The 26177-nt window shown below is 46.1% G+C and overlaps 1 protein-coding gene across 2 annotated transcripts; it reads left to right on the forward strand.

The window, feature by feature from the left end:
• Positions 1-1955: 1955 nt before the first annotated feature.
• On the forward strand, positions 1956-25184 carry LOC310810939 (E3 ubiquitin-protein ligase RNF19A-like). Of its 2 annotated transcripts, none has more exons than XM_083678875.1 (10): positions 1956-2023; positions 13071-13916; positions 19606-19814; positions 19992-20136; positions 20232-20394; positions 21185-21299; positions 21652-21813; positions 22028-22241; positions 22463-22606; positions 22726-25184. In XM_083678875.1, exons 2-10 carry the CDS (start codon positions 13300-13302, stop codon positions 23441-23443), a joined length of 2487 nt encoding a protein of 828 aa, XP_083535001.1. In that variant the 5' UTR covers positions 1956-2023; positions 13071-13299; the 3' UTR covers positions 23444-25184. The 2 variants fall into 2 exon arrangements, with proteins under 2 accessions (XP_083535001.1, XP_083535000.1); XM_083678874.1 differs by having other exon boundaries at positions 1981-2166.
• Positions 25185-26177: the final 993 nt, after the last annotated feature.

Consider the following 26177-nt stretch of genomic DNA (forward strand, 5'->3'; position numbering starts at 1 on the left):
TGGATGTTTATTTCCTTATAAGGATTGCTCACATATTTTATGTCAACGGACAATAATGTTTGAAATATCAATACATACATGACTGTAACCCTCAGCCATCCCATCTCTTGCTTTTTAGATGAAAATAAACAATAGGCCATGTAATCCTCTTGGGGTTGGATTATATTTGTCTGCATCTACCCTGCCCACTACATATTTGTGGGAATCTATGACGTAGACATCTGTTGAAATAAAAACGTATTTTGTTTTTAACCTTTTTGGGACATAGTGGAAAACAACATCCACTCTAATAGATGTTATTAGAATGTTTTGTAATGTTAATTTTGTTCCCAAATTGAAAATGTATGATCTTTGTGTTTATTCCCCCTGTGTTTTACAGGCATGGTAGAGAAACAATTTCTGATTCACTGGATCATTAAATCTATTAATTAACTTTACAATTGATATGTTTGGTTTAGGGATGGGTTTATGATTGTTTATACAGTTGCTCTGGACAGAGAGTACTCTGGACTTGAAGCATTGCAAGAAGAGGACACATTACTCTTGGCTAACATCATTTTTCTTGAATAAGGGATTGTTTGACTTTAATCATATATTCCATTGCATTGGAATAATACTTATGTGCCTGATACCTTGGAAATAGCTTTCTTTTCTACTCTTACTTGTATTGCACATGCTAAGCCCAGCCTCAAGTCATTGGTGTCAGGTCTTGTTTGGGTGATGTATGAATGTATTAGCAAAGAGGTATAACAGGGTATTTGAAGGATTAGGGGGAATATAGCTGGGTCATTCTCAGTGATCTGCATCACACATACACAACGTGCAGTCACCCATTTCCATTCCTATGGATCAATGTCACCACATTGTTGGACTGATGAAGAGAACATTACTTCAGAAATTTAGGGGAAATTGTCAAATGAAAACCTCCAGACTAGGTTCTGCAATTATTATGGCTACCCAATGAAGAGATTCTGAATGTAACCGCAGCCAAGGGAGAGGGCAGTGAGTGCATATTCAGATGGATTTTATGACTTGCCAAAGTGTGCTATTTGCATATTGACTGTGGGGTTATGAAATCCAGTCTGGTCTGGATTTAAATTAAAGTGTGGTTGCCTGTGACTAGCTCATTGAGGGTTTTATTTACAACTCTGATTTCTCAGCCCAGGTGATGGTGATAAAGTATTTTCACAGTGATAGGCACTGCTTGTTTCACAGATATGGAGCGATATTGAAAAAGGCAAACTTATATCTGCTTGAGGAGGAGAAAATGGGAGCAGTAAATTCAGGACATCATGTCAGCATGTTATGTTCACACCATGTTCACACCACAGCATTTAATCTGTAGATGCACATGCGGTACTTTGATTGACCTTGTAGGATAACATCCCATCCATATGCTCATGGATAAATGTTTTGATAGACCAATGTTATATGGAAACAATAGCAGTCCTATGTGGTCTCCTTGCTATTACATCAACATTAGATACAATCAAACACTATGGACCCAGAGGTAAGGACACCTGTTGCCCAAGGAAAACAAGAGGAACCAAAGACAGGTCTATCTCACCCTCACAGATCCATGCCCTCCCCCTGCACTCCCCTCCCCTGTGAAGAAACTCAAAAGTGATAGAGCTTTCCTGGATATTTTGGACATTGACAGATTGACTATCAGATGTATGTCTCTAACTAGGTAACCAAATTCCCTCAAAGCAGTTATGGATAGCCTGGAATAATGTAAACGGTGGCAGGCGCTCACTCATGTTGGAATGAATGAATCCATAATACATTCATAGCAGTGAGTAGCATATCGTTATTTTGTTGATCATTGCGTGCATTCAATACATTCAAAAAAAATTATGTATATTAATTAATTTTGTGTCAGGAGGAAACCACTGACCAGGGAAAATATGACCGAGATCTCGCGAGAGGATTTGAACTGCTTCTGAAAGAGAACGCAAGCCCGAACAACGAACGAAGCAAGCCGTCTCCGGAGCTGTTGATCAGCATATTAAAGCGGATAAAGGTGGGACCGACAACCGAGAAGAAGTGTAGCGGTAGAAACGGGGAAAAGTAGCTATATCAAGAAGGATTTATCCAAACCGTGTTGGAAAGAGATAGCATTGTTTTATTGATATTCAGGACAAGCGGTATTTCCTTTGGTAAACGGTACGTTTCTAGGTTAACTGTCGTTCTTATCTTAGCCTATCAGTTGCGGGCTAACGTTAGCCAGCTAGCTAGTCGGTAGCTTTCGAACGAACATCTGTAGCTAGCAGTTAGCTATGATTGCTGCGGCTGCCCAAATGCTCATTAACCCCGTATACAAAACGATAATTAATAGTCTTCTGGTATATTATTAGCTATCTACACGAGGGGGGGGGCGGGGGGGTTACATTCACTTGGCCTAGCTATATACCTTATATTGTTTTAGTGAGCTGGCTTACTAGCAACGAATCTTGTCTTGACAGTTCCTCCTCCGGCTAGCCCCGTAAACGAAACTCACAGGCTAGTCAGCTCTTGCCAGAGCATTTATGATTGATTGTTCGTGGAGACTTTAATGTTTGTATCTGGCTTTTTACATTGTGCCTAGCTTACATGCTAGCTAGCTGCTTGGGGGTGAGCGATAACCATCCAGTTAGCTAGCCAGGGTGAAATTGAACTGACACTGTGTGTTGTGTTGATGCTAACTTCTGTATTTGTTTTCCTGTAGCTAGGTAGGGGCTGCTGAAGTGAATCATTATTAGGCATAGTCAGCTAGCTGTGATTCTAAATGGCTACGTTGTTCAGATGGCGTGAAAGGATGTGTTGTGATCACAGGACTAATACATATGAGTTGTCAAAAGTTGCAACTAGGATGCTACTGCTGTATGCATGGCTGACTCGTCTTGCACCGTACTACTAGTAGTCTCATGCATCACGTACTGTTACTACGCTGATTTGTGAGAACAGTTTGTAGCTAGTGTTCTAATCTAGTGGATAAGTAATTGATTTTGTTTTATGCATATCCTGCAATTTATCACGAAGTAGTATGTTATCTAGGTAGTCCTTTGTGTGACGATGCTTTATCATTTCACTCTTAGTGATTCGCTCCACAGCTTAACACTGGATATTTCACAGATGTTGAAATGTTGTGAGGCGAGATGTTAATGTTCCTTTGTACAAAACGAATCTGATCAATTGAATACACAGATATAGCAATTTGATTAGATCAATACGGTTATTTTGATTGTTATATAATTGGAAATATGTTTTGTATTTGAATTGGGCCTAATTGACAACCTTTTAGGCCTATGCATACATTAGATTATTACATGTTCTCTTCTCATATAATGTAGACATGTCAGAAACACTACCGTAGTTTTACTATCACCACATTGTCGAGACACACACACACACTTTGATCTAAACCTCTATGTTCAAGTGTGCACTCCCACACATCCTTTTTTTGTGCAATGTTTTTTTTTTAACCTTTATTGTTTAGACTGCACTGATAAGGCTTTATTGCACGGATGTGGTCTCATGAGAGATATATTTGGACCTCTTTGTCTTCTGTTTCCATTCCTGCTCGTTTCATGTAACTTGGAGATGGCGGCAATATGTTCATCAGCAAGCTTGTAGCCTAATAATTACTGAAGTGTATGTCATGAGTCTGTCCTGCAGCATCTCTGGTATGTCGATCCAGCTGCAGGCTTATGGCTTAAGTCCAAGTGACAGGGAAAGATAGGCACTGTCAATACTAGCATTTGTATCTCTTACATTCGTCCTCTAAGATAAACAAGCTTTTATGTTCCCTATCCACCTGGGCATAAGAGGACAATGCTTTCCAACTCTGTGTGAAAAAGGCTCACTTAATCTCATCACCATGATTTGTGTTCCGATTGAAAAAGGTGCTTTATTTAGGGCTGAGGGGCGCTGCAGGTTTATCTACCATTAAGCAGCTCTAAATCTGGACAGCGGGTAGATGGCGAGTCCAGATGAACCATCCATCGGAAACGTCTGGGTCAGCTTTGCACAATGAGTCTCTAATCCCACCCTGAATCCTTGATTATACAACAGTGAGTGTGTATTCACAACGCAATGTGTATCAGAGGCGCTTGTGGGGCCGTCTAGGGATGCCAGGCACGTTTTAAATGAACTGGGACGGCCATTCTCTGTAGTAAATGTATACGTGGTGTTCAGTAGAGCGGGGATAGTGTCCCACTTCCCTAGCCCCCCGCCCCCCATGTTTTTTTAGTTGTTCAGTCTGCTGCCCCTTGGCCCAGGATGAAAACATTTGCCATGTGTTTGGTATGTCAAAAGCGTTGTCCTGTGACTGACTTTGGCTGGTGGCACCGGGCTAAATCAGAAATGAAGTTTGTTTGGTGTTGCCAAAGGCAACCATGGGTGAGGTGTGATCACCCTCTTGCATATCCTAGTCATTGAGGGAGCAGAGCCAGTATTCTGTCAGAAGGAGAAGGGACTTGGAATAGAGAAGGGACCTGCATCCAGCCTTTTTCATAGGATGGTATCAGCGGACCACTCCCTCAACTCAACAAAGTCCTGGGCTATGTTCTAAAGAAAGGTCAGAGCCCCAGCATGCCGACCTAGCTTGTGTTTGTGAGGACCCATATGTGACCTCCATCTCCTCCCCTAAGGTAAACACAGCTGTAGGGCTGGGTGTCAGACACATCAGGGTTCTATTGATGAGCCAGCCCCCACCTTTCACACTCTGGGTTTAAAAGGCAGATGGTTTGTTTTTGCTGAAGGGGAGGAAAACAATACAAGGATTCCTCGGAGTGGAAAGGTGCTTGTTTGTAGTGGGTTGATGGCCTTGCCATGTGTGAGCCATTTTGAGGCTTATTTTGTTCTAGCAACATGTTAGTCTTATGCTGAGGAACCACAAAGCTCCAAATAGACAATATAATTAGATTTAGGGGTGCATTTGTTTCTTTTCTAAGGAAATAATTTGTAGTTCTATTCATGAATATCAATTTCTATGAATTTGGCATTGGCTTTGAAACCAGACCACAGTTTTTGTGCTACATTTCTAATCCTCGTCTAAGCACTGTTGGCATTGAGCGTTTGTGGTATTCAAGGTGGGTGTTCCACTGACTGAACGAGACAACTATCTGGTATTGCTCAGGGTCTGTGAGCTGGATAAGCATGATGTGTGACATAATAAATCACATTTTGGAGTCCAACAAGTTCTCAATGGACCACCTTCAAACCTTGGAACTAGGTGTGTTTATGTTTGTTAACCTTTAGGTAAGTCACACAGACACTCCCCGAAACAGGCATGCTGATGTTGGGGAAGGATGATGCTGTTGCCAGAAGATCACTACATAATGCCAGCTCTGTGGGCCACAGAAGCAACAACAATTTAACAAATAACAGAAACTATGGCTGAAGACCATTGGCAGGGTTTAATGCTATTCCGCCAGGACACTACAGCACCACACAGGCAGATAGAATCCAGTCAGGGGAGAATTAATGTTTCTTCTTTTCCAGATGAACAGAGTTTGTGTGGATGGTGTCTGGTCTTTGTTGGCTGTGAGCCTCGCTCACTAAGTTCTGTTGCGGCACCTTTAAGGGGCCTTCAGTGTGCTCGAGAGGCTTTGAATTTTTCAGAAGAGCTCTACAGCTCTGTGCCTGTCCCTTCGGAAACTCTGAAACAGGTGTCACCTTCAAGGGTGTACCTCCTGTCACTAACTCACGTTTGCTCAGACAAAATAAATGTGCTTCAGTCAGTGTAAATGCTACCTGTTGTGTTTGACTTGGAATGTTTGATCATTTAAACCTTAGATATTCAGAATTTTTTTTTTGGGGGGGGGGGGTAAATTGTCCCACAATCTCCTTACAAGAATGACTGTTAAGATTTAGAGATATTAAATCTAAGATATTAGGCTACAAGTGTGATGTCCATTATCTTGATTGGCAAGGCTCTTACTAGACTGAAATACCGATGAGAATATTGTTATGCAGTGACTGATTATAATTTCAGAGGAAAAGACAGCTTGCTGAAAGTCAATAGTATTTGTTGTCAATGGATTGTATTTTACACTTGAATAGGGTTGGTTTAGTCACTAAACTTTAGTGCCTCAATGAATTTGATTTAATTTCAAATTGCTTTAATTATTTTTGCACACTGGATGACACATTAGGCTATTTGTTGATTTACAGAAACTAGACCTATGAGAATTAGTCAGTCAGTTCGCCTCTTGAATATTCAGATTAGTCATAGTCGTGATTTGTGATTGCAAATAAGACTGAGCAGAATAAGATGAAGTCTTTCATCCACAGAGGGATTACGTGCGTGCTGCAGCTTGGGGCTGGTTGGGGTGCGGTTGTTATACAGACTGACTCAGGGGAGCCCTCCCTCTGCACCACATAATTTATGGGAATCGTGAGCTCCTGCAACTCCTGCCCTCCCTGAGTGGATGGAAGGAGTGTTTCTACAGGGATCTAGCTAGTTTATTTCTTTCCCTCTCCCCCTCTCTCTCTCTCTCTCTTTCTTTCTTTTGCTCAGTCTTCTTCCCTCTCTCACACTCTCTCTCAGCTGAGCAGGGATGCCTGGGAGCTTACCTCATTTCCTCCCATCTTAAGTGAAGCGAGGGAGGAAAGGAGGGAGGGTCAGGGAGGAGGCTGGAGAGTGGAGACTTTACTGGCTTTGTTGGTATTGGAAACGTTTCTTTTATTCTCCCTGCTCTGTTCTTGTTGTGTCGTCAACAACAGCTCCCCCGTTTATGTTGTTTGCAGTTGTTGATTTCCTTGGACCCACATGGAGGCCTCGGCTATGTATTTTGGAAACTAGGCTAACCTTTCAAGTTGGGACTGGAAGTTGTTAAAATCTTCATTATGATAGAATAAGCCGAAGCTTAGAGGTCATCTTATTTTTAACACCAATTTCCTTGCTACTCAATGCCTTTACAGAACATTGTTACACAAGGTTAAATCCCCTATTGAAACTCACCACACCCGTAGCTTGCTTCACACTTGGGCAATGAGCTGTGGGAGGGACCGGGCCCTGCTTGACTTCCAGCCCACATCACTCAATTGCTGTTGGCTTGCCAGGCGGTTGCTATGTAAATGTGCTGCACTGCAAACCTAATGCACTGTCCCCACAGTGGCCCAGGAATGTGCAAAAAGGCTGAATTGAACAGACTGCAGGGCCGGAATGTGGCCACTATGCTCTAGAGTTACAGGCCCGGCGTCCGGCATGTTTGTGTATTTCCATTTCGGGCTTGGTGATCCACTTATTACTCCCCACACAGTAATCCCTGTTGTTTACCATGTGTTATTTTGGTATTGCTCATTGTTTCCCACTGTCCCTCTAATACCGGCTTCATTGTTGCCCTTGAGTGGACCGTGACTAAGCTCGGTGGTGGCTCATTTAGTGTGTAGGTCTGAAGCTGCTTTATTAGGGCAAAGGTATGCTGTCAATCAGGGTTAACTTAAGTGTCAGTCTTCTATTTTTGTTTGTGTGTGTTTCCAGTGTGAATTCTGACTGTGGGAGGTGTAGTACTACGGCCCTCCCGTATCACTCAGATGTCAGTGAGAAAGACCTCCTAGCTTATGATACAGGCGTACCACTCAGTCTCTGGGGGTGGTGGATTCTCCAGTATACATATATAGACGTCTGTCTTGATAGAGCTTACTCACTAGTTACCTCCTAAACTAGTGCCTCCTAAATTTAACCACCGAGTAGTATCACTAATTATCAGATGGCTAGAATAGCTAGCATTCCCCATCCATGAGTCCACAGGGTGGTCTGTTGACTGAGCAAAGGTACAGTACCCTCCAACCTCAGCCAGCCCAGCGATTGAGAAATCGTCCCCATATCTGAAGGTGGGCCGAGGTCTGGGCAATGTTTAACCAGTGTAAACAAGTCGGGGGAAATTACATTGTGGGCGTTCTAAAGGTCCAGTAATCCAATGTTTGGTTTCCTGTTTGAGTTATAATGCCAGTCCTATACTTCATCTTATTGTTTTTTTCTTGGCACTCATTCCTTCTCACTCTTTTGCAGTGCAAGCTCTTTTTGATTTCTTAAGTGCTCAGAAGTTAATGTTTAACAGTCTTGTCAGTTTGAGAGCCTTAGGAATACTGTAAAAACAAGTCTGAATGAAACGACACATGCACACAGTTGTCCACAAACTAAACATGAGCCAACAATCACAAATGTGTCATATTTGATTTTCTTGGTCGTAGTCTTCTTGTATGTGACTGTAATTGTTTTTTTTTTATCAGTTGTTTACGGATATTTGTCTTTCCAGATCATTAAGTCTCAGTGTCTTTCAGTTGAGCTCAATTATGACCTAGGGGGCTTGGCCACTGTGGAGCTGTCCTGAGTCCCAGGGCAGAGCAGGCCAGGGGAGGTCAAGACTGTTACAGTTTCCTCTGGAATGTTACATGAACTATGCTGTCCTCAAGGAATGATGGCCACAAATGGTAGTCTGTCTGGAACCTTCTTCAGGAATATCCAACCTCCTGCCACCCCCCCAAATGCAACTCAAACCCCTAAACCAAGTCAAGACTTGCCTTCGTGTCAGTGATTTTAAAGGGCAAATTTGCCCTTTAATGTTTTGAAGATTTAAGCCAGACTTCTTCATGCAGGAGTGTTATACCCCACTTTCTGTTTTGAAGACCACGTTTGTGCCCTTTGCCTTAGGTTGTAAGCAACATTTCCTTCTTTATTTGTCTTCAACATTAAAAACCCACAGCAAATGATTTGTTTTTAGGTTTACAGTGGGTAAACAATCTCCCCCGTTGCTGTTGCCTTGTTATCTGTAAAAAAAAGCCTGTGTTGGCGTGCATGTGTGAAGGGTAGATGGTAATCACACTCTGAGGCAGGGGCTTCCTTATTACTTGGTGGGCCTGCGTCACACGCCCATGTTTTGTAGCATCATATTTTCCTGTGTTTATACTAGGCTGCTGATTACGATGTGATTCCACCAACAGCAGTGGACCTGCCTGGAGAGCAGCAGAGCACAATCCCCAGCCTCTGTCTCCCATGTCCATTCACCTCACAGCCTGTTCTCACTATGTGCAAATTACCCCTGGAGGACCACATCTTTTTCATTAGCAAAAGGCTTCAGCCACTGCACGTGACTGACGGTGATCAGTCCTCTCTTTGTTATACCAGAGGCCTCGGAAACATTCGTTTAATGAGAACATAAGTCCCTTTTTCTCTGCTTTTATTCCTACCAGCCCTCCCCTTTAGGTTGACACTTAATCTATGGGGAACACACTGGAGCAGTATGGATTGGATGGCAGCCAGACCTGAGTGCGTTTGTGTGAGAGGACTGTTAGCTACTTGCCCTTTTATGAGGATCCTAAATCTCCCTCTCCCTCCTTCCTCACCTCCTCTCCTCTTCACCCCTGCCTCTCTCGTCACCCCCTCTCTCTTCTCCTTGACCCTCTCTCATCTTCCCCTCACCCCTCTCTCTTCTCCACCTAAACTCTCTCTCCTTCCTCCTCAACCCTCTCTCCCATTCTCGAGCACCTTATCTCGGCCTGAGCTCAGCTGGTCTAATTATGCGCATATCTAAAGCCTTGTGAATTCTGAAAAGCCCCTCTGCTGACTCAAGCTCTTGGCCAGATGAGCTGACATGAGTGTTCCATTCTGTATAGCCCACTTAAATACATCTGCAACTGGTGATAAGCCCAAATGTATACACAGGTCAGCATAATCTGACTGAAATGTTATCTCTTCTCTTCATGAAGAAAGCACATTTAGGCCTATTCAGTATTTTACCGTGGCAGTCAGGATTCACAGGAGCTCTAAGGAATGGCACAATGCTCTCTGAAGTGGAGTGGGATGGAATGTCCTGAAGGAAGAACTGTGGGGCTTTCCTGTCAGAGCTGGAGTGTTGTCTTCCTGCCTGGAGCTCATGTCCCTTTGTCATTTCCAGCATCTCCTCATTGTGAGCCAGGCCAGAATGGAGAGAGACTACCAGCCCCCCCCCCCCAGTTCTCCCCTCCAGCACCCCCTCAGGCAGCCAGGCAGGCAGGCCCACAGCCCCATTTCCTGTTTTCAGCCTAGGACAGGGAGGAGCTAGTGGGGACCAGGAAGGGGGATCTCTCTCTCTCTCTGTGTACTTGTGTGCATGTGGGAGTAGATAGATAGAGAGGTACTTTATTGATCCCTGGGGGAAACTAAGGCGTTACAGCGTTACAACAACCACAACAAAATAAAGTGATAATAGATAAAATAGACACCTGAAACATTATATACAGTAACAACAGTCCAGTATGAGGAGTTGTGCAGTCTTATTGAGGCAGGCAGAAAGGATCTCCTATAGCGCTCCTTAGTGCAACGTGGTTGTAATAATCTGTTGTTAAAGGAGCCACAGTGTCATGTAGGGGATGGGAGGGATTGTCCATGATGACCAGGAGTTTGGTCCTCATCCTCCTATTGGCCACCTCCTCCACAGTGTCCAGGGTGACACCGAGGACAGAACCAGCTTTCCTAATAAGCTTGTTCAGCCTCTTGGTGTCACCTTCCTTGATGCTGCCCCCCCAGCATACCACCGTGTACAGCACTGCGCTGGCCACCACTGACTGGTCGAACGTGTTTAGCAGAATCCTGCACACGCCTTTATTTCCTCACGAAATAAAGCCAGCTCTGGCCCCTCTTGTACAGGACATCTGTGTTACCAGTCCAGTCCAGTTTATTGTGCAGGTGCACCCCCAGGTACTTGTAGCTCTGGACACTAACCTTCATGTCCTCTCCCTGGATGGAAACAGGAGATAGAGGGACCCTAGTCCTCCTAAAGTCCACCACCATCTCCTTTGTCTTGCTGATATTGAGTAGCAGGTGGTTCTGCTCAGAACACTCAACACAACTGTGCACCAGTCCTTTGTACTCTTGTCTCCTGGCCTCCACTAACACATCCCACAATAGCCATCCAACAACAGACTTTGAGCACCCTCGGGCTCACACCGTCAGGGCCCGCAGGCTTCCTGGTGTGGAGTTTCCCCAGCTCTCTTCACCTGAGCCGTACTGATGAAGAAACTGGAGTGGGGGATGGTAGGGGTGCCGTTGGCTGTGGCAGTGGTGTCGGGGGGGGGGGGGGGGGGGGGGCAGAATGATGGGGGACACTGAAGAGTTGTGAAGTCAGGAAATGGTGGTGCTGGAGGAGGAGGGGAATGGAGGGGAGGTGTGAATGGAGTCAGAGGGGCTGGAGAGGGAAGGCAGAGGGTACTGGATGGGACAAAGGAATGACTTCATGTGTTTGAGAGTGTTTGTTTGTGAACTGTTTGGTACTGTAAGAGAGTGTCTGTGTGGTTTTGGTTGCAGCTGCACCCTGAGCAGTTTGCTGAGGTTTGATATGCTTCACTGTGTAGTGCAGTGTTCTTTGATGTGTAAGTGGCAGATTTACTGTGGTGTGTGTGTGTCACTGGTTCATACTCAGGAACCTCTAGTCTAGCACTCTGAGACTCCCTTGGCAACCCTGTGTGTTTCCACACCATGGGTCATTGCCAAGGTGTAACCAAGGACACAGAGGGAGGGACAACTTTAGGACCTTTGCGGTAATTCCATTCTAAATAAGACATGCTTTTTCCAAATGCCTCGTCACCACTCCCCGCTGCCCTGCTCTTTCCTTGTTGTACGTGGTTGGGGAGCACTCCCCCTTGTAGGTATGTTAAACTCCTGCGGTTTGTAATTGTGGATGAGCAGGACTTTCCTTGAGGAAACTATGGTGTGTATTGGCTCTAGTCCAGTCCCCTGCCCACCATGCCTCCCTGCTGGACATGTTGACAATTTCTCAGTTTAGAGTGAGGCCAGGGAGTTTCAGGAGTGAGATGAGTTGTCCGTTGTTAGGACATCTCTGGTATGAATCACGGTTGTCGAATGATCAAGCATCAGTTTTGAGCTGTCTGGCAGTAGACTTTTTTTTGTTGGATTGAACCCCCTCTCACCCCCTTCCTTCCCTGAGATGGGAGAGCGTATAGCGTTGGGTGGGTTTGTTTTCCCCAGCAGCTGTGTGCTGTCATAGTGGTGTTGGGATCCTCTATCAGGATTATGTGTGTGCGGAGCGGAGAGATGATGATGTTTGCATAATGGGGTTCTGGAGAACGTGCAGTGAGGTGTGACATTCTCAAGTGGACAGCGTACATATCAATGAGGCTTAGAGGCAGGTCGTGTGGATATTAACCCTCTGTAATGGCTATAGACAGTGGTTAGGTCATTATATCCAACCATGGATGGACTGTGTAATAATATGAAGTGCATAACGACTGGAGTGGCAGTTTATTTTTGAAATGTCTCGTATGACACATCCCAGCCTGCCATCATATCTTATCAAACAAAAGCAGACACGTAGCTCTGAAGTATGAGAGAATAGCCATTATTGAGTTAGTCTGGTCGACTCCAAATGGATCTACGTTTTCTATTCCCTCTCTCACCACAGGTCAAAGTGGCCCTGTCAGTGTTGATATAATTGACCACATGCTGCCTCACTGGTGCAAGGTTGTCAACCTTGTGTGCTGTTCTCTTTTGACATGTTGATAAGCTATGCAAACTGCCTCCTTGGTACCCACAGATAACACACACAGAGAGTTAGGGACTAGCAAACACTGGGGGAATCATTTTGTGTGTTGTACTGTACGTAGATAGAACTCAAGGCTGTGGGTTTCATTATCACGGTGCTACGGCGCATTATTTTGTAGTTGCTATGATCTTCTGTCAAGAATGACATCTTAGATTTCTGATTCTGTTCTTGTAGCGGCGTCATTCTTCTCCTTGACGCCTGTTTCTCCTTGAGTTAAGACGTCATTTTTCCATCAACATTATGTCCCTCACTGTCTGATTGCAGCTGTGAACAAGATCGTTCCAGTATGTTCCTGCTACATCTGTTTGGAGGAGGAGTGTTCCAAAGTGTCAAATCAAATGAATGATGATCAGTCTATTGGAGTTTAGGCTGCTGTGATTTATCCTACTTAAATGTATTTTTGTCATTGGTTTAAAGTAGTAATAATGTATTTTTTTTATGTAAATAGGAAAAGATTCAACATCTCTCGTGTCCATATATAGATCTTTTGAGATTTTAAAACTTTGTTAATAGATCATTGTTTTCCTTTTGTCTTTTCCTTAGGTTCTCAGCATTTGGAGTAAGCCCCTGTTGAGAGGAGAAAGCTAACAGAGGTGATAAGCTTGTAAGGAGAAGAAAACACCATGTCTTAAACCCTGTTCCCTCCACTGGAAACCTGTCCCCCCACCCCAGACCCCCCTCCCCCTCCCCCGTCCACACCCCCATCCCTCTCCCTGACCTCCGTGTCCATGTGAGGGGTGCGGGCAGTGCCCCCCTGGCCTCCTCTGGAGACATGAGTCTACAGAAGCACCAGCAGATGGGGATGGGCTCAGACCGGGATCTGCAGTCCACAGCCTCCTCCATCAGCCTGCCCTCCGTCAAGAAGGCCCCTAAGAAGAGACGCCTGTCACTGGCTGCCCTGTTCCGCCGACGCTGGGAGCCCAAACGCAAGTCCCGCGACCTCACCAGAGGAGTGGATGGCATCGCCAGCATCGAGAGCATCCACTCGGAGATGTGTAATGACAAGAACTCTGCCTTCTCTGTGGCGGGGGCCGCCTCCACCTCCTCAGGGGGCTCGTCCTCTGCCTCAGGGTCCTCTTCCTCCTCAGCGGGCGCGGAGCTGCTAGAGTGCCCCCTGTGCCTTCTGCGCCACTCCAGGGACAGCTTCCCTGACATCATGACCTGCCACCACCGCTCCTGTGCAGACTGCCTGCGCCAGTACCTTCGCATTGAGATCTCAGAGAGCCGTGTCAACATCAGCTGCCCAGAGTGCTCGGAGCGCTTCAACCCCCACGACATCCGCATGATTCTGGGGGACCACGCCCTCATGGAGAAGTACGAGGAGTTCATGCTGCGGCGCTGGCTGGTGGCTGACCCTGACTGCCGCTGGTGCCCAGCCCCTGACTGCGGGTGAGGTCCTCAGACACCACACACAATATCTCAAATGATCACACTCACACTCAGCTTCCCTTAATGGGTTGTGGTTCAAAATGTCAGTACATAATAGTTTGTGTGACTAGAATAGAGAATAGGCTACATGTCTTCATCTTGGTGTCCATGGAATGTTCTCTCTAGGTCTTTTGTATCAGAGCAGACAGTGAGTACTGAGCAGAGTATGAAGTTGTTTTCTCCGTGCCTGTAGTCCCGGTGCCTCAGTAGGACTTGGGGCCCTGTCCCTGCTCTGCCAGTGCTGAGAGGAGAGGAACGTAGAGAGGAGAGGAGGCACGTCCAGGCAGCTGTCTGGGCCTCTGCCGCAGTGGAACAAAAGAGCGGCGGCTGGCCTGTAGTCTGCTGACACCAGTGTTTAGCCCCCATTGTGCATTTAGAAATCAAGTGGGGCCAGAGCCCAGCCAGGGTCATGTGGCCTGGCTGGCTCTGAGGGACGGAGGCCCACAGAGAGGATGTCATCGACAGGACAGGACAGGACAACACTGTGCCAGGAAGGGATGGCACCAGAGGGAAGGCTAGGCTGCTGCTTGGTGATGGTGCCTTGCACAACAACAGGCCTCTACTGAATTCCTGACCTCCCTGTAGTAATGGAGACATTACTGTTACATAGGCCTAGGTAGGTGTGACAGTTACATAGGCCTAGGTAGGTGTGACAGTTACATAGGCCTAGGTAGGTGTGACAGTTACAGGCCTAGGTAGGTGTGACAGTTACATAGGCCTAGGTAGGTGTGACAGTTACAGGCCTAGGTAGGTGTGACAGTTACAGGCCTAGGTAGGTGTGACAGTTACAGGCCTAGGTAGGTGTGACAGTTACAGGCCTAGGTAGGTGTGACAGTTACAGGCCTAGGTAGGTGTGACAGTTACAGGCCTAGGTAGGTGTGACAGTTACAGGCCTAGGTAGGTGTGACAGTTACAGGCCTAGGTAGGTGTGACAGTTACATAGGCCTAGGTAGGTGTGACAGTTACATAGGCCTAGGTAGGTGTGACAGTTACAGGCCTAGGTAGGTGTGACAGTTACATAGGCCTAGGTAGGTGTGACAGTTACAGGCCTAGGTAGGTGTGACAGTTACATAGGCCTAGGTAGGTGTGACAGTTACAGGCCTAGGTAGGTGTGACAGTTACATAGGCCTAGGTAGGTGTGACAGTTACAGGCCTAGGTAGGTGTGACAGTTACATAGGCCTAGGTAGGTGTGACAGTTACAGGCCTAGGTAGGTGTGACAGTTACAGGCCTAGGTAGGTGTGACAGTTACAGGCCTAGGTAGGTGTGACAGTTACAGGCCTAGGTAGGTGTGACAGTTACATAGGCCTAGGTAGGTGTGACAGTTACATAGGCCTAGGTGACAGTTCTGACTACATACATTGATAATTTATTGCATGTTGTGGTAGTCGGGGTGCTTTGTATTTGCAGTCGTAGCTTAGGGAAAGTAGGACACGCAGCAAACCAGCATTTATTTTCACTGCAGTAGGTTGTCTTCTACTGCCTCATAAGACGGCATTAGCCTTGGCATGTGGAGAGAAGTAATTTATCATTTAGGCTCAGGCCAGCCCTCATAGTGCAGATGTCTAACAAGCAGCAGCTCTATGGCTGGATGGTTTTGCTTTAGTTTCCTGTTTCACTGTGCAGCAGAGTCCAGAATGTAGAGAGACTGAGAGCTAAATTGTACACATGTGTTGTTCCCAGCATCTGGGAGGGGGCAGTCGTTAGGGCTGATCTTTTACGCCCCTGTCAGGGTTTATCTGGCTGTTTTGGAGTGGGGATCTGGAGCTGCGGTGGGTTTACAGTTACACTGTCATGGGCCAAAACCCTGACTCAACCCTGTCTCATACAAGCTGCACCATGTTATTAATATCAGATATAATCTATCAGGCTTGACAGGCTTTTTGCAGTCACACTATATTAATTCAGCCTAAACCCTCCCCCCCTCCCCCCTCTTGTTGGCCCAAACATTTGCTTGCTCAGTAAGAAAGGCCTTGGCTCCAGCCACCGATGCGACAGACACCTGTATGCTTCTGACTCTCTGTCATTGACTTGCTGTAGAGGAGAGAGGACTGACTCCTGGTGGTGGTCAGAGTGGAAGGAGGGCAGATGGTTTGTGTTAACATCATAGAGAGGCTGGGCTGCAAGCTGGACTGGCTCCGGTGTTTTCATGGCCTGGCTGTTGGGTTAGCCGACAGTGTGGCAGCTCACTACCGCAGGACAGGTAGATCCAGTCCCAGTCTTTTTCTCCCATCTCGTTCCTGGTAGTCACTGTCTGTCTGCAGTAATCCCCTGGCCATGCTGTTCTGTGTATAGCTGTCTAATTCCCTTCCTGACTGAGTGTTGGCTGTGGGCCAGGGTGTCTGCTGCAACACACCGTGCAGAGGGGAGGGGCGGGGCGGGGCTAGGGTCAAGTGGCGACTCTGCCACACTGACGAATCAAATCAGCAGCTGGTTTAGGCGGCCGAGTGGACCGCCGTCCAAATCCCTAACCATTACACCAGACAAATGAGCTCAGCTGACCTGAACACTCGCTCTACCTGACCTGGCTGTGTGAGCAGTGATACAGAGAGCAGTGGGGGGGGGACAGGCACGTCAGCACGCCTGTGCCAGCGGGCCACAGCCACTGAGACTGCAGCCAAGGAAAGACTCTCACCGACCAGTGGACCGCTCAGCTCTTCACTACCCTGACCTGTTGCTGTACCTAATACATGGCTCCTAGGCCTATACCATTTTGGGGTTTCACATTCACCCTAGTTGTTAATTGGGATGAGTGCAATGTTCACAGGAAATGGCCACTATCATTCATTATTCATTAAAGCTTGGTGTTTGACATAAACCTACAATTTGAATTGTAGGGATTTCTCCCCGAAAAATGGGCCTGGTTGTTCATAGACTGAATAGAGTCGCTTTATATCCAATATCACTGAAATGGCAGGCAGTTCTTTTCATGTTAACTTGCTCTTCCTTTCAGTCAGGCCGTCTTTGATACTGCGTATAAGGGAGTAGGAGGCTGAAAGGCGGCCTCAGTGTGTCCTCCCCAGATGGTCCTCATCAGACTTGTCACGTAGCTCTGACATGACCAGCTACTGAATGAGCAGGCCAGGCAGGCAGAACACGTGCTCCCAGACAGTCCTAGTACTCAGGATAATCATTAGCCTGCTGCCTGCTGGAGGCTCAACCAGTCGACTCGTTTCATGTCCTTCCTTCCTTTGGCTTCAGAGACTTCCAACTTCAGAAACACTTGCATTCTTTTACTGCCTCTCTGAAGTTATACAAGTTCCCTTCCTTTGCCTTTGGTGTTCTCTGGCCCCGCAGTTCTCAGTGTTTGGCCATGTTTAGGCGCAGCTCTGCACGTGCGTGTTGTTGGCAGCAACACGCTTTCCTTTTCTTCCAGGAATTGTTTTAAGTTATCTGAAAAACTCTCCCTTCCCTCAGTACTGTACCTCTTGTACTCTTTGTTTAAGCCTACCTGATATTTAGACTGCAGTGCAGTAATGTGAGCCTTTAACAATTTAAGGTTGGATGGGGGAGGGGGGATCTCCTGCTGTCCTGCGGTTGATTTATGTTCCAAGTGTGCTTACTAACAGGTACAAGTCAGCCGTTCTCTGTCTTTTTCCCTGGTGCTCGCCATGGGCATGGAAAGAGTCTCATCATCAGCGCATCACTGAACCACATCAGAGCCAGAGAGAGAAGACAGAGATTCACAACACATCTCCAGACTCAGCGGTCCTCTTCGGCCCTATGGGGATATCATAGGGCTTTTCCCTGATTGTTATTCCACCTCAGCCTTCAGCTTAATGGGGTCTGAGCACAGCCTACCTTCTAGTGTTGATGTAAACCACAGTTTAACATTTGTCATTGTCTTGGCAAGGAGTGGACACATTGGAGCATGTCCCCCTCTAAACAATGGGAGCTTCCCACGCAGACAGCTGGGGCCTCACCCCAGGCCAGGCCCTAGAAGAGTTCTGAGAGTTCTGACTGGATCTGGACCTCCTGAGCCAGCCAACAGAGTTTTCAAGAGCAGATCAGGGGTCACAGAGAGCGAGAGGCAGGCTGGGGACAACTGGAGTGGGCTGGGTTTAATCTGGTTAGATTTGTGGAACCCTTTCATTAATTAAGATAGATAGAAAGAAACTGGGGGGTGTTGTGAGAACGCACAGGAAATACACGGCTGCACTGTTGTTTTTGGAGGATTTGCTCTATGGAGAGGCTCATGGTGGTTGTCATTATCAGTGAGCTCACTGGTCTGATGGTGTTTTGCCCGGTGGTTTACCAAGCGTGACTTCATTGTGAGTAATGGTGTGCTTTGTGCTGTAGAGTAGACAGCCTCAGCTAAACTGGGTAAAGGGATCTGAGGACGCGGAAGTTTGTAGTCAATCCAAAGGATCAGGTTTCTATTACAGTCTGTCAGGGTGGCCTCTTGGTATAGACACCACACCACCACATACAACACCATGCCTAGACCTCACACAGCAACAAGTCATCTATAGTCATCATTTATACACTTTTGTTACATTCACTAGAAGATTTGGTTTATATCTTTTGTTATATGCGAATTACTTATTTATATTCAGTGTCGAAGTGAAGTCCACTATTTGAATATATCTCAAACTATTACAGAGACAATTGTTAACACATTAAACGATGCTGAAGTGTATTGGGAGACTTTTACTATCTGTTTTTCTATGTCCATTAACCTGAAACTAGCAGTCAGATAAGCGGAGATCGAATGATCATCAGTCCTCAGCCGCTGTGTATTGGCAGCATCATTAACTCCCCTGCTACACTCCCGGGCCTGCCAGGGTCAGGGTGATTGACTATGGTCTCAGGACCATCTCTCATGTCAGAGGCTCACAATGGCAGTGGACAAAGTGATGTAAGTGGTCGTCAGGCTCTGTGAAATACATGACACTTGAGTTGTGAGAAGACGTATGCAGGAGTCGAGAGGTCATTGCTAGTTCTGTAGGTACCATGTACTTTTTTTCTTTTTTAAACAAGTACTAAGTACTCAGTTTGGGTGCTTGCCGATACAAGTACTTTTGGAGAGTAGTGTCGCACATCAATGTCACGTTGGGCACAAAGAACTACAAAAAAGATGGAGGGGCAGGACAAACAGAAAATACCCAACAAAATGGCGGCTACTTTAGTGGAAAAAGAGGATGTCTTCTACTACAGTTTCTGAAATAAATGTACACTATGTTTGTATGAAACAAACACTCTCTAAACGTATTTGACCCCCTCTTGCTAGCAAGCTACTTTGTTACTTGCATAGAAATGTCTATGAATGTCATGATAGCATAATCGCTAATCGTTGCTAGCTACAATATCTTGCCAGCTACAGCACTGTAGCTGGTAGCCTAGCGACAAGAGTCACGTGTTTTCCCACTGACTTTGAAGACTATGGCTTTCAGATACCCAAGAGGCGCGCCTGTTTGGTGGACATTACCGGACATTATCGGTTTGGGGGCATTTCTCCGATACCAGTATGAGTATTTGAGCCTCGTATTGGAATGTGCTTCCCGAGTCTCTGGGTACTGAATTGTACTTTCTCCTGTCTTGAAGATGCAGCAGAGTATGGGTTGGTAGTCATTCCAGGTTTCATTATAGATATAGACTCTTGCTTTTATGATCAAATCCTGACCTTTTTTATGCCCCTATTTCATGTTTAGGTATGCAGTGATCGCCTTCGGCTGTGCCAGCTGTCCCAAGATCACCTGTGGCAGGGACGGGTGTGGCACAGAGTTCTGCTACCACTGCAAGCAGCTGTGGCACCCCAACCAGACATGTGACGCTGCCCGCCAACAGAGAGCCCAGAGCCTGAGACTGAGGACCATCCGCTCCTCCTCCCTCAGCTACAGCCAGGAGAGTGGCGCTGCAGGTACACGAGACACACACACACACACACACACACACACACACACACACAATCAGTACTCTTGGTCTGTTGAACCCCTCACGCCTGACCCTGCATTTACGATGACTTCAATAAATGCATATTCAAGTTGTTGGTCATGTATTATAAATTGTCTGACCCCATCTTATTCCCCCATCTCAGCTGATGATATCAAGCCTTGTCCGCGGTGCGCTGCCTACATCATCAAGATGAACGACGGGAGCTGTAACCATATGACCTGCGCCGTGTGTGGCTGTGAGTTCTGTTGGCTGTGTATGAAGGAGATCTCTGACCTGCACTACCTGAGGTGAGTGTGGGCTGTCAACACTTGCATGGTGTCTGTGATCACTCTGCCAACGTCAGGATGTCATATAATTTGACTCCCCCCCCCCCCCCCCTCAGTCCCTCAGGATGCACCTTCTGGGGGAAGAAGCCCTGGAGCAGGAAGAAGAAGATTCTGTGGCAGCTTGGCACATTGGTGGGCGCGCCCGTGGGCATCGCGCTTATTGCCGGCATCGCCATCCCCGCTATGATCATTGGTATTCCGGTGTATGTGGGCAGAAAGGTGAGGGGCACTCAGCAGCTTTAGGATGTGGGGGCCTGGGTTTTAACCGGCTGCCTTTTAGCAAAATACACTACCTGACACGGCAGATCTGGCTTATAAAAGCAAATCAGCTCTTTGGTGGGGTGGTAAAAGTGGAACGATCCAAGTCCTAGATCCACACCGACTTTGAGACAGTTTGTCTTTCCCAGTGTGGAGGCCCACAGTGTCTGTCAGCCTGTAGATATCTCTAGTTGAGGTATTGTTATCAGTTGGTTATCAGTAACGGGTGTATACTCACATGGAATCATGACATGTGACATGATTCCATGTGACAACATGAATGGCTGATGAAAGTCCAGTAGTCCAAAAGCTGTAAAGGTTCATTAAAGGTTATACATAGACAGTATTATTTCCTGAAGTGACTCAACTTCTCTAGAACTCAAAACTGCCTAGCTATTTTACAATACTGGACTTGTTTTATCAGGGCATGATTACTTGGACTTGTTTTTATATGAACATAGCACTGTAAAGTGAAAGTCTTTCTGCCAACGGTTTACAGTATTCCCCCTCGAAGCCTGCCAAGATGTTATGCGAGCCAGCAACTGCTTTCTCTTCTCTTGTACATTCTCATACACAGTGTTGTCTAGTCAGAGGAGTGTTAGTATGACTGATGAATCTCCTTATGACTTACTGACACATGCCTTCAAGATGTCTAGAGGTTACAAGATGTCTAGAGGTTACATACTAGGATTCCTCACCTCTTTTAACCTTTTATCCTAAACCTCTTTGACCCTGTCTGTCTTTCCTACAGATTCACAACCGCTATGAAGGAAAGGACATATCCAACCACAAGAGGAACCTGGTCATAGCTGGTGGTGTGACACTCTCCGTCATAGTGTCTCCGGTGGTGGCAGCGGTTACTGTCGGTGAGTGTTAATTTCCCTCCCTCCTTTCTCCTCCCTCCTCCCTCCCTCCCTCCCTCCCAACACTGCAGTTTCCTTTGGCAAGGTTGTGCAATGATGCACAGAAAGAATCATAAATCTTGGGGTTTTGCCCAGTTTATTGATTTGTCCTCGTTTGACATTGCCCCCTTTAACTTTTCTCTACATTCGCAGTTCTCCTAATGTAAAACGGAGAGTCTTCTGTCGATACACAAAGATAAAGAACCACTGAATCACTGCATTGTGCTGTTTGGTGGCACAGTGGCCCCTGCTGGTTGTGTCTGGTCCCTGCTGAAGGTGTTTATTTGTGTGTGTGTGTGTCTCTCTCTCTCTGCAGGCATCGGAGTGCCCATCATGCTGGCCTACGTGTATGGCGTGGTGCCCATCTCTCTGTGCCGCAGCGGTGGCTGCGGAGTGTCAGCGGGCAATGGCAAAGGTGTGCGCATCGAGTTTGATGACGAGAACGAGATGAACGTGGGGAGCGGGGCAGCAGCGACTGGTACGTGTCAGCTGGACTCTCCGCATCCTCCCCCTGACCACTGAGTGACCTCATCTGTTTAGGCGTGAGTCAGCAGCGCTCTGTTTGCTGACTCACTGCTCCCCTATGGGGCTGGCCACTGACTGGAAAGGAGATTTGTGAATTCTGAATGTTAAACGATATAATAAGATTCATTTCCAGCTCCTAAGAAATGCTGTCCTGTCCTGTTCTGTAGACACTACCTCAGTGGCGGACACGCGGAACAACCCCAGCATCGGTGAGGGCAGCGTTGGGGGCATGACTGGCAGCCTGAGTGCCAGCGGGAGCCACATGGACCGCATGGGTGCCATCCGAGACAACCTGAGTGAGACAGCCAGCACCATGGCCCTCGCTGGGGCCAGCATCACTGGCAGTCTGTCTGGTAGTGCCATGGTCAACTACCTGAACAGGTGAGCGGCAGAAAACCACATCAATACACCGTTGTTACTGCTAGACATAGTCATTCACTCAATAAAAAATAACATAAGATAGTCGAGAAGAATAATAGTTGATTAAACCCCTTTTTTTATTTTGTTTTATTCACTGTGCATGCTTTGTGTCGAAAATGTATGTAGTGAATGTGTGGCAGTAGATGTGATCCTGGTCTTCTGTCCCCCTCCTCCCCCCTCAGGCTGGAGGTCCAGGCAGATGTCCAGAAGGAGAGGTGCAGTCTCAGTGGGGAGTCGGGCACTGTCAGTCTGGGGACCATCAGCGACAACGCTAGCACCAAAGCAATGGCTGGATCCATTCTCAACTCCTACATGCCTCTGGACAGGTGAGGCTTCTCTTGAATCTTTTTATGGGTGTGCTTACTGATATCCTCACAGGGAGGTTGTATCTTACCACTATTAACTGTAAGTAAATGACTAATGGTCTTTTCCTCCTTGTGTACAGAGATGGTAACAGTATGGAGGTGCAGGTGGACATTGAGTCCAAGCCTGGCAAACTGAGGCACCACAGCGGCAGCAGCAGTGTTGACGACGGCAGCAACGTCGGGCGCTGCGGATGGACTTGCCCCTCTGGTTGCCCCTCCGAGGGCAAGGGCACCTCTGCCAAGTGGGCCAAGGAGCCCTCCTCGGGGAAGAAGAGTAAAGGCAAACTGCGGAAGAAAGGCGGCACGAAGATCAACGAGACGCGGGAGGACATGGACGCCCAGCTGCTGGAGCAGCGCAGCACCAACTCCAGCGAGTTTGACTCTCCATCCCTGAGCGGCAGCCTGCCCTCGGTGGCCGACTCCCACTCCAGCCACTTCTCTGAGTTCAGCTGCTCCGACCTGGAGAGCATGAAGACGTCGTGCAGCCACGGCTCCAGTGACTACCACACGCGCTTCGCCACCGTCAGCCCTCTGCCTGAGGTGGAGAACGACAGGCTGGAGAGTTGCCCCTCCCAGGGGGGCCCCCTGCCCCCCCACTCCCCCACCTCAACCTCCTCTGGGCCCTGCCCTGACGTCAGCGCTCTATGTTTCATCACAGAGGAGAATGTCAACCTGGTCTGCTCCGCTGAGCTGGACTCCACCACTGGAGAGCTGCTTAAGGAAACCAATAACAACCACCAACCCCTGTCCCAGCCGCCCAGCGTGGTCAAGAACTCCTGTATTCAGACTGAAATCTAATACCTTAAGTGCTGCAGACAGACTTCATTAGTTTTTTCCACTAACCACCATAGCTTACAAAGTTAACTTCATCTTTTGGTTATTCCCTTCTAAAGGGAGCTGGTATTTGGGTTTTACAGTATATTGTTCTGCAAGTAGACAAGATATAAATGGACATTTCTGTTTCCTCAGTCAGGATTGTTGGAATTGTTGTTAATAATAATAAAAAAAGAGTTGTTCAGAAAGTAGAGTTGCCTCAGTAGACAGAAAAATGGCAAGAAGGTGAATGCTGATGTTTCCTCCTATGAAAGCCTCATGCAGGTCACAGACTGCTTTCCCTACAGAAGCCTCCACCCCATGGCAGTTGTGAGGCTTTCCAGCCTCTCATTTGCCTCTTTCTATTGACTGTTCAGTAATTCAGCTGCATTTCCTTTGATCTGTCGGTAAAGAAAACCACTGTGCCACTTCCTAGGACACATTTAGGCTCTCGCGAAAGTTCAACTTTGTTGGGACCAGGCAATATTATTATATACTATTCTCTTTTTTTTTCCAAATCAAATTGAATTCATGAATTATAGCCCACTTGTTCAGTTATGATTTTAATTATCATTTCATTTTTAACAGAACCTTAAAAACTAGGCTGATTATAATGTAGTCGTTGGTTGTAGTTCTGGTTGTAGTTCTGGTTGTAGTCCTGGTTGTATGATGTAGTGGCTGGGCAGAGAGGGTGAAACGTGTTGGTATACAGAGAGATGGTATATAAAGATGGGTCTCTGGAAGGCCAAGGTTTACGTCCAAGGGAGGCTGTGGGTTATTATAATAACCAATGAGTTGGGTCAATTCCTTGAAATTGTTTAGAAAATATTTTTTCAACCTTCAGTTAAATGCTGATTTATTTAGACTGATGGGTTTCACCTCGCAGAATAAGAGAACTTTTTATATCTATGTTAACTCATGGTGCCTTCGAAAAGCTGTTTTTCTTTTTCTTTTTTTTTTCTGTTTTGTCTTTGTCTCCATCGTGTCTTCAAGACTAAAAACATAAAGGATTTCAGAATGTCTTTAATGACCTTGTTGGGTGGGGATACTATTAGATATTCATATACTGTGGTAGACATGACAAATAAAGACTTTCTCAATTGCCTACCAAAGACAGCACTCAGGCTCTTGTTGAATCTTATTCCTGTTAACCCTTGATCATGTCTGTTTGTCACCCATAGACTCAATATGGTGCAGCATTTTTACACCATGGGGTTATAAAAGGAAAGAAGAAGAAAGAAAGATCCAGGAATACCCAGACTGCTGTTTTGTACATGCTTTACAAATGCTACGTATTGCGAATAACTGAGGTCAGAGAAGGCCTAGGCACCTGCACTGTTAACCATAATTCTTACATAAATATACTGCAATGCACAAAGTGTATGTGGGATACATACAGTTGGATTCCCAGCCCCTACCCCTGTATGTCTAGTGATTCCTGTTTGTGATGCCATCTGGTGCTGCTGAATGATCGCTCTGGACTGATGAAACATGCCACATGCTGCAGTCCCCCCCCCACTCCCCCACATGAACATTGTTTGGGTTTATTCCTTTTTTTGTTTAATTCTTCCCCCTCCCATTTCTTTACTCTATTTTGAACACTAGTGCCAGATATAATTTCTAATTTGTGCAGAATGGCATAAGGTATTTGTATATTTGTTTTGCTAATTTGCTTTACAATATGCGTGTAAATGCATATCTAAAAAATAAAAAAAAAGAACATTTATTTTGGTGTGTTTTTGTCATGTCAGTGCCTCAATGCTCAGACAAAATGGATGTTTGCACACCTGTTGGTCTTCAGTTTTATTCCACGATCATTGTGTTTTGTAGGTAGGTATAGAGAAATAAACATTTATAAACTATTTATTTATCCCAGTTTTATTGATAAATAACCATTAAATCTTAACTCCTTAAAACACATTTTTACATCTCTTTGCAAAGCTACTGAAATAGAATGGTAAAATCAGGCCGCTGGCCCACAACCCGTGAAGAACTGCTGAACACATGCAGCTATTGCTTCAGGTAATCACAGCTGCGAGCTTGTCTCCCTGAATTGAACATGGTACATTCACTTCGATTTAGAGGTTGAAAAAGAACACAGTAACATTTGACAGAAAGTATTAAATGTCTTAAATATACTCCCTTGTGGAACGAACATCTGAAATTGGTACACTCTCAAAAACAAGATACTCTATCCAAAACCTGAAATCCAAAGGCACACATCTCACAAAGATGCTGCTTCACTCCAAATGTGCACATGTCTGCAGGCTACTGTATAGATGGACATGTGCTTGACTGGGCCAGATTTGGTAAACAAATAAAGAGCCATGGCATTTTCATACCTTCTTGTCATTTCCTATGGTAAGGAAAGACATATTTGCACACACTACAGTACTTGGTAGGCAATAGAATTACACAATGTTTCTCCTGTAAATGTTCTTTTAGAAAGACATTGAATTTGCAGAACAGCAATGGGCATTGACTTACTACTGTAAGAATTAAAAACGTTTAGAAGTTATGCAGTCTTCATACAATCAGGGTTAGACGTAAATCTAAAGCAACTGCCACAATAAATTCACCTCCTGTTTTTGCTAGGACAAATAATATTGTAATTGTAAAACTCCATGAACCCCAGAGGAAGTGGTCATTATGTACCCTTTTATGCTTTATCCTGGTGCGCAGCATGCATTCCTGGAATATCCTTTTGAATTTCAATACG

Source organism: Argentina silus (assembly GCF_951799395.1).
Source record: "Argentina silus genome assembly, chromosome: 10".
NCBI lineage: Eukaryota > Metazoa > Chordata > Actinopteri > Argentiniformes > Argentinidae > Argentina > Argentina silus.

Excerpts from the sequence above, each read along its gene's own strand:
- LOC310810939 (XM_083678875.1), top strand. The coding sequence starts at position 13,300 with ATGAGTCTACAGAAGCACCAGCAGATGGGGATGGGCTCAGACCGGGAT. Across the intron at positions 13,917-19,605 it reads TGCCCAGCCCCTGACTGCGG|GTATGCAGTGATCGCCTTCG; the intron begins GTGAGGTCCTCA and ends TTTCATGTTTAG. Across the intron at positions 22,242-22,462 it reads ATGGTCAACTACCTGAACAG|GCTGGAGGTCCAGGCAGATG; the intron begins GTGAGCGGCAGA and ends CTCCCCCCTCAG.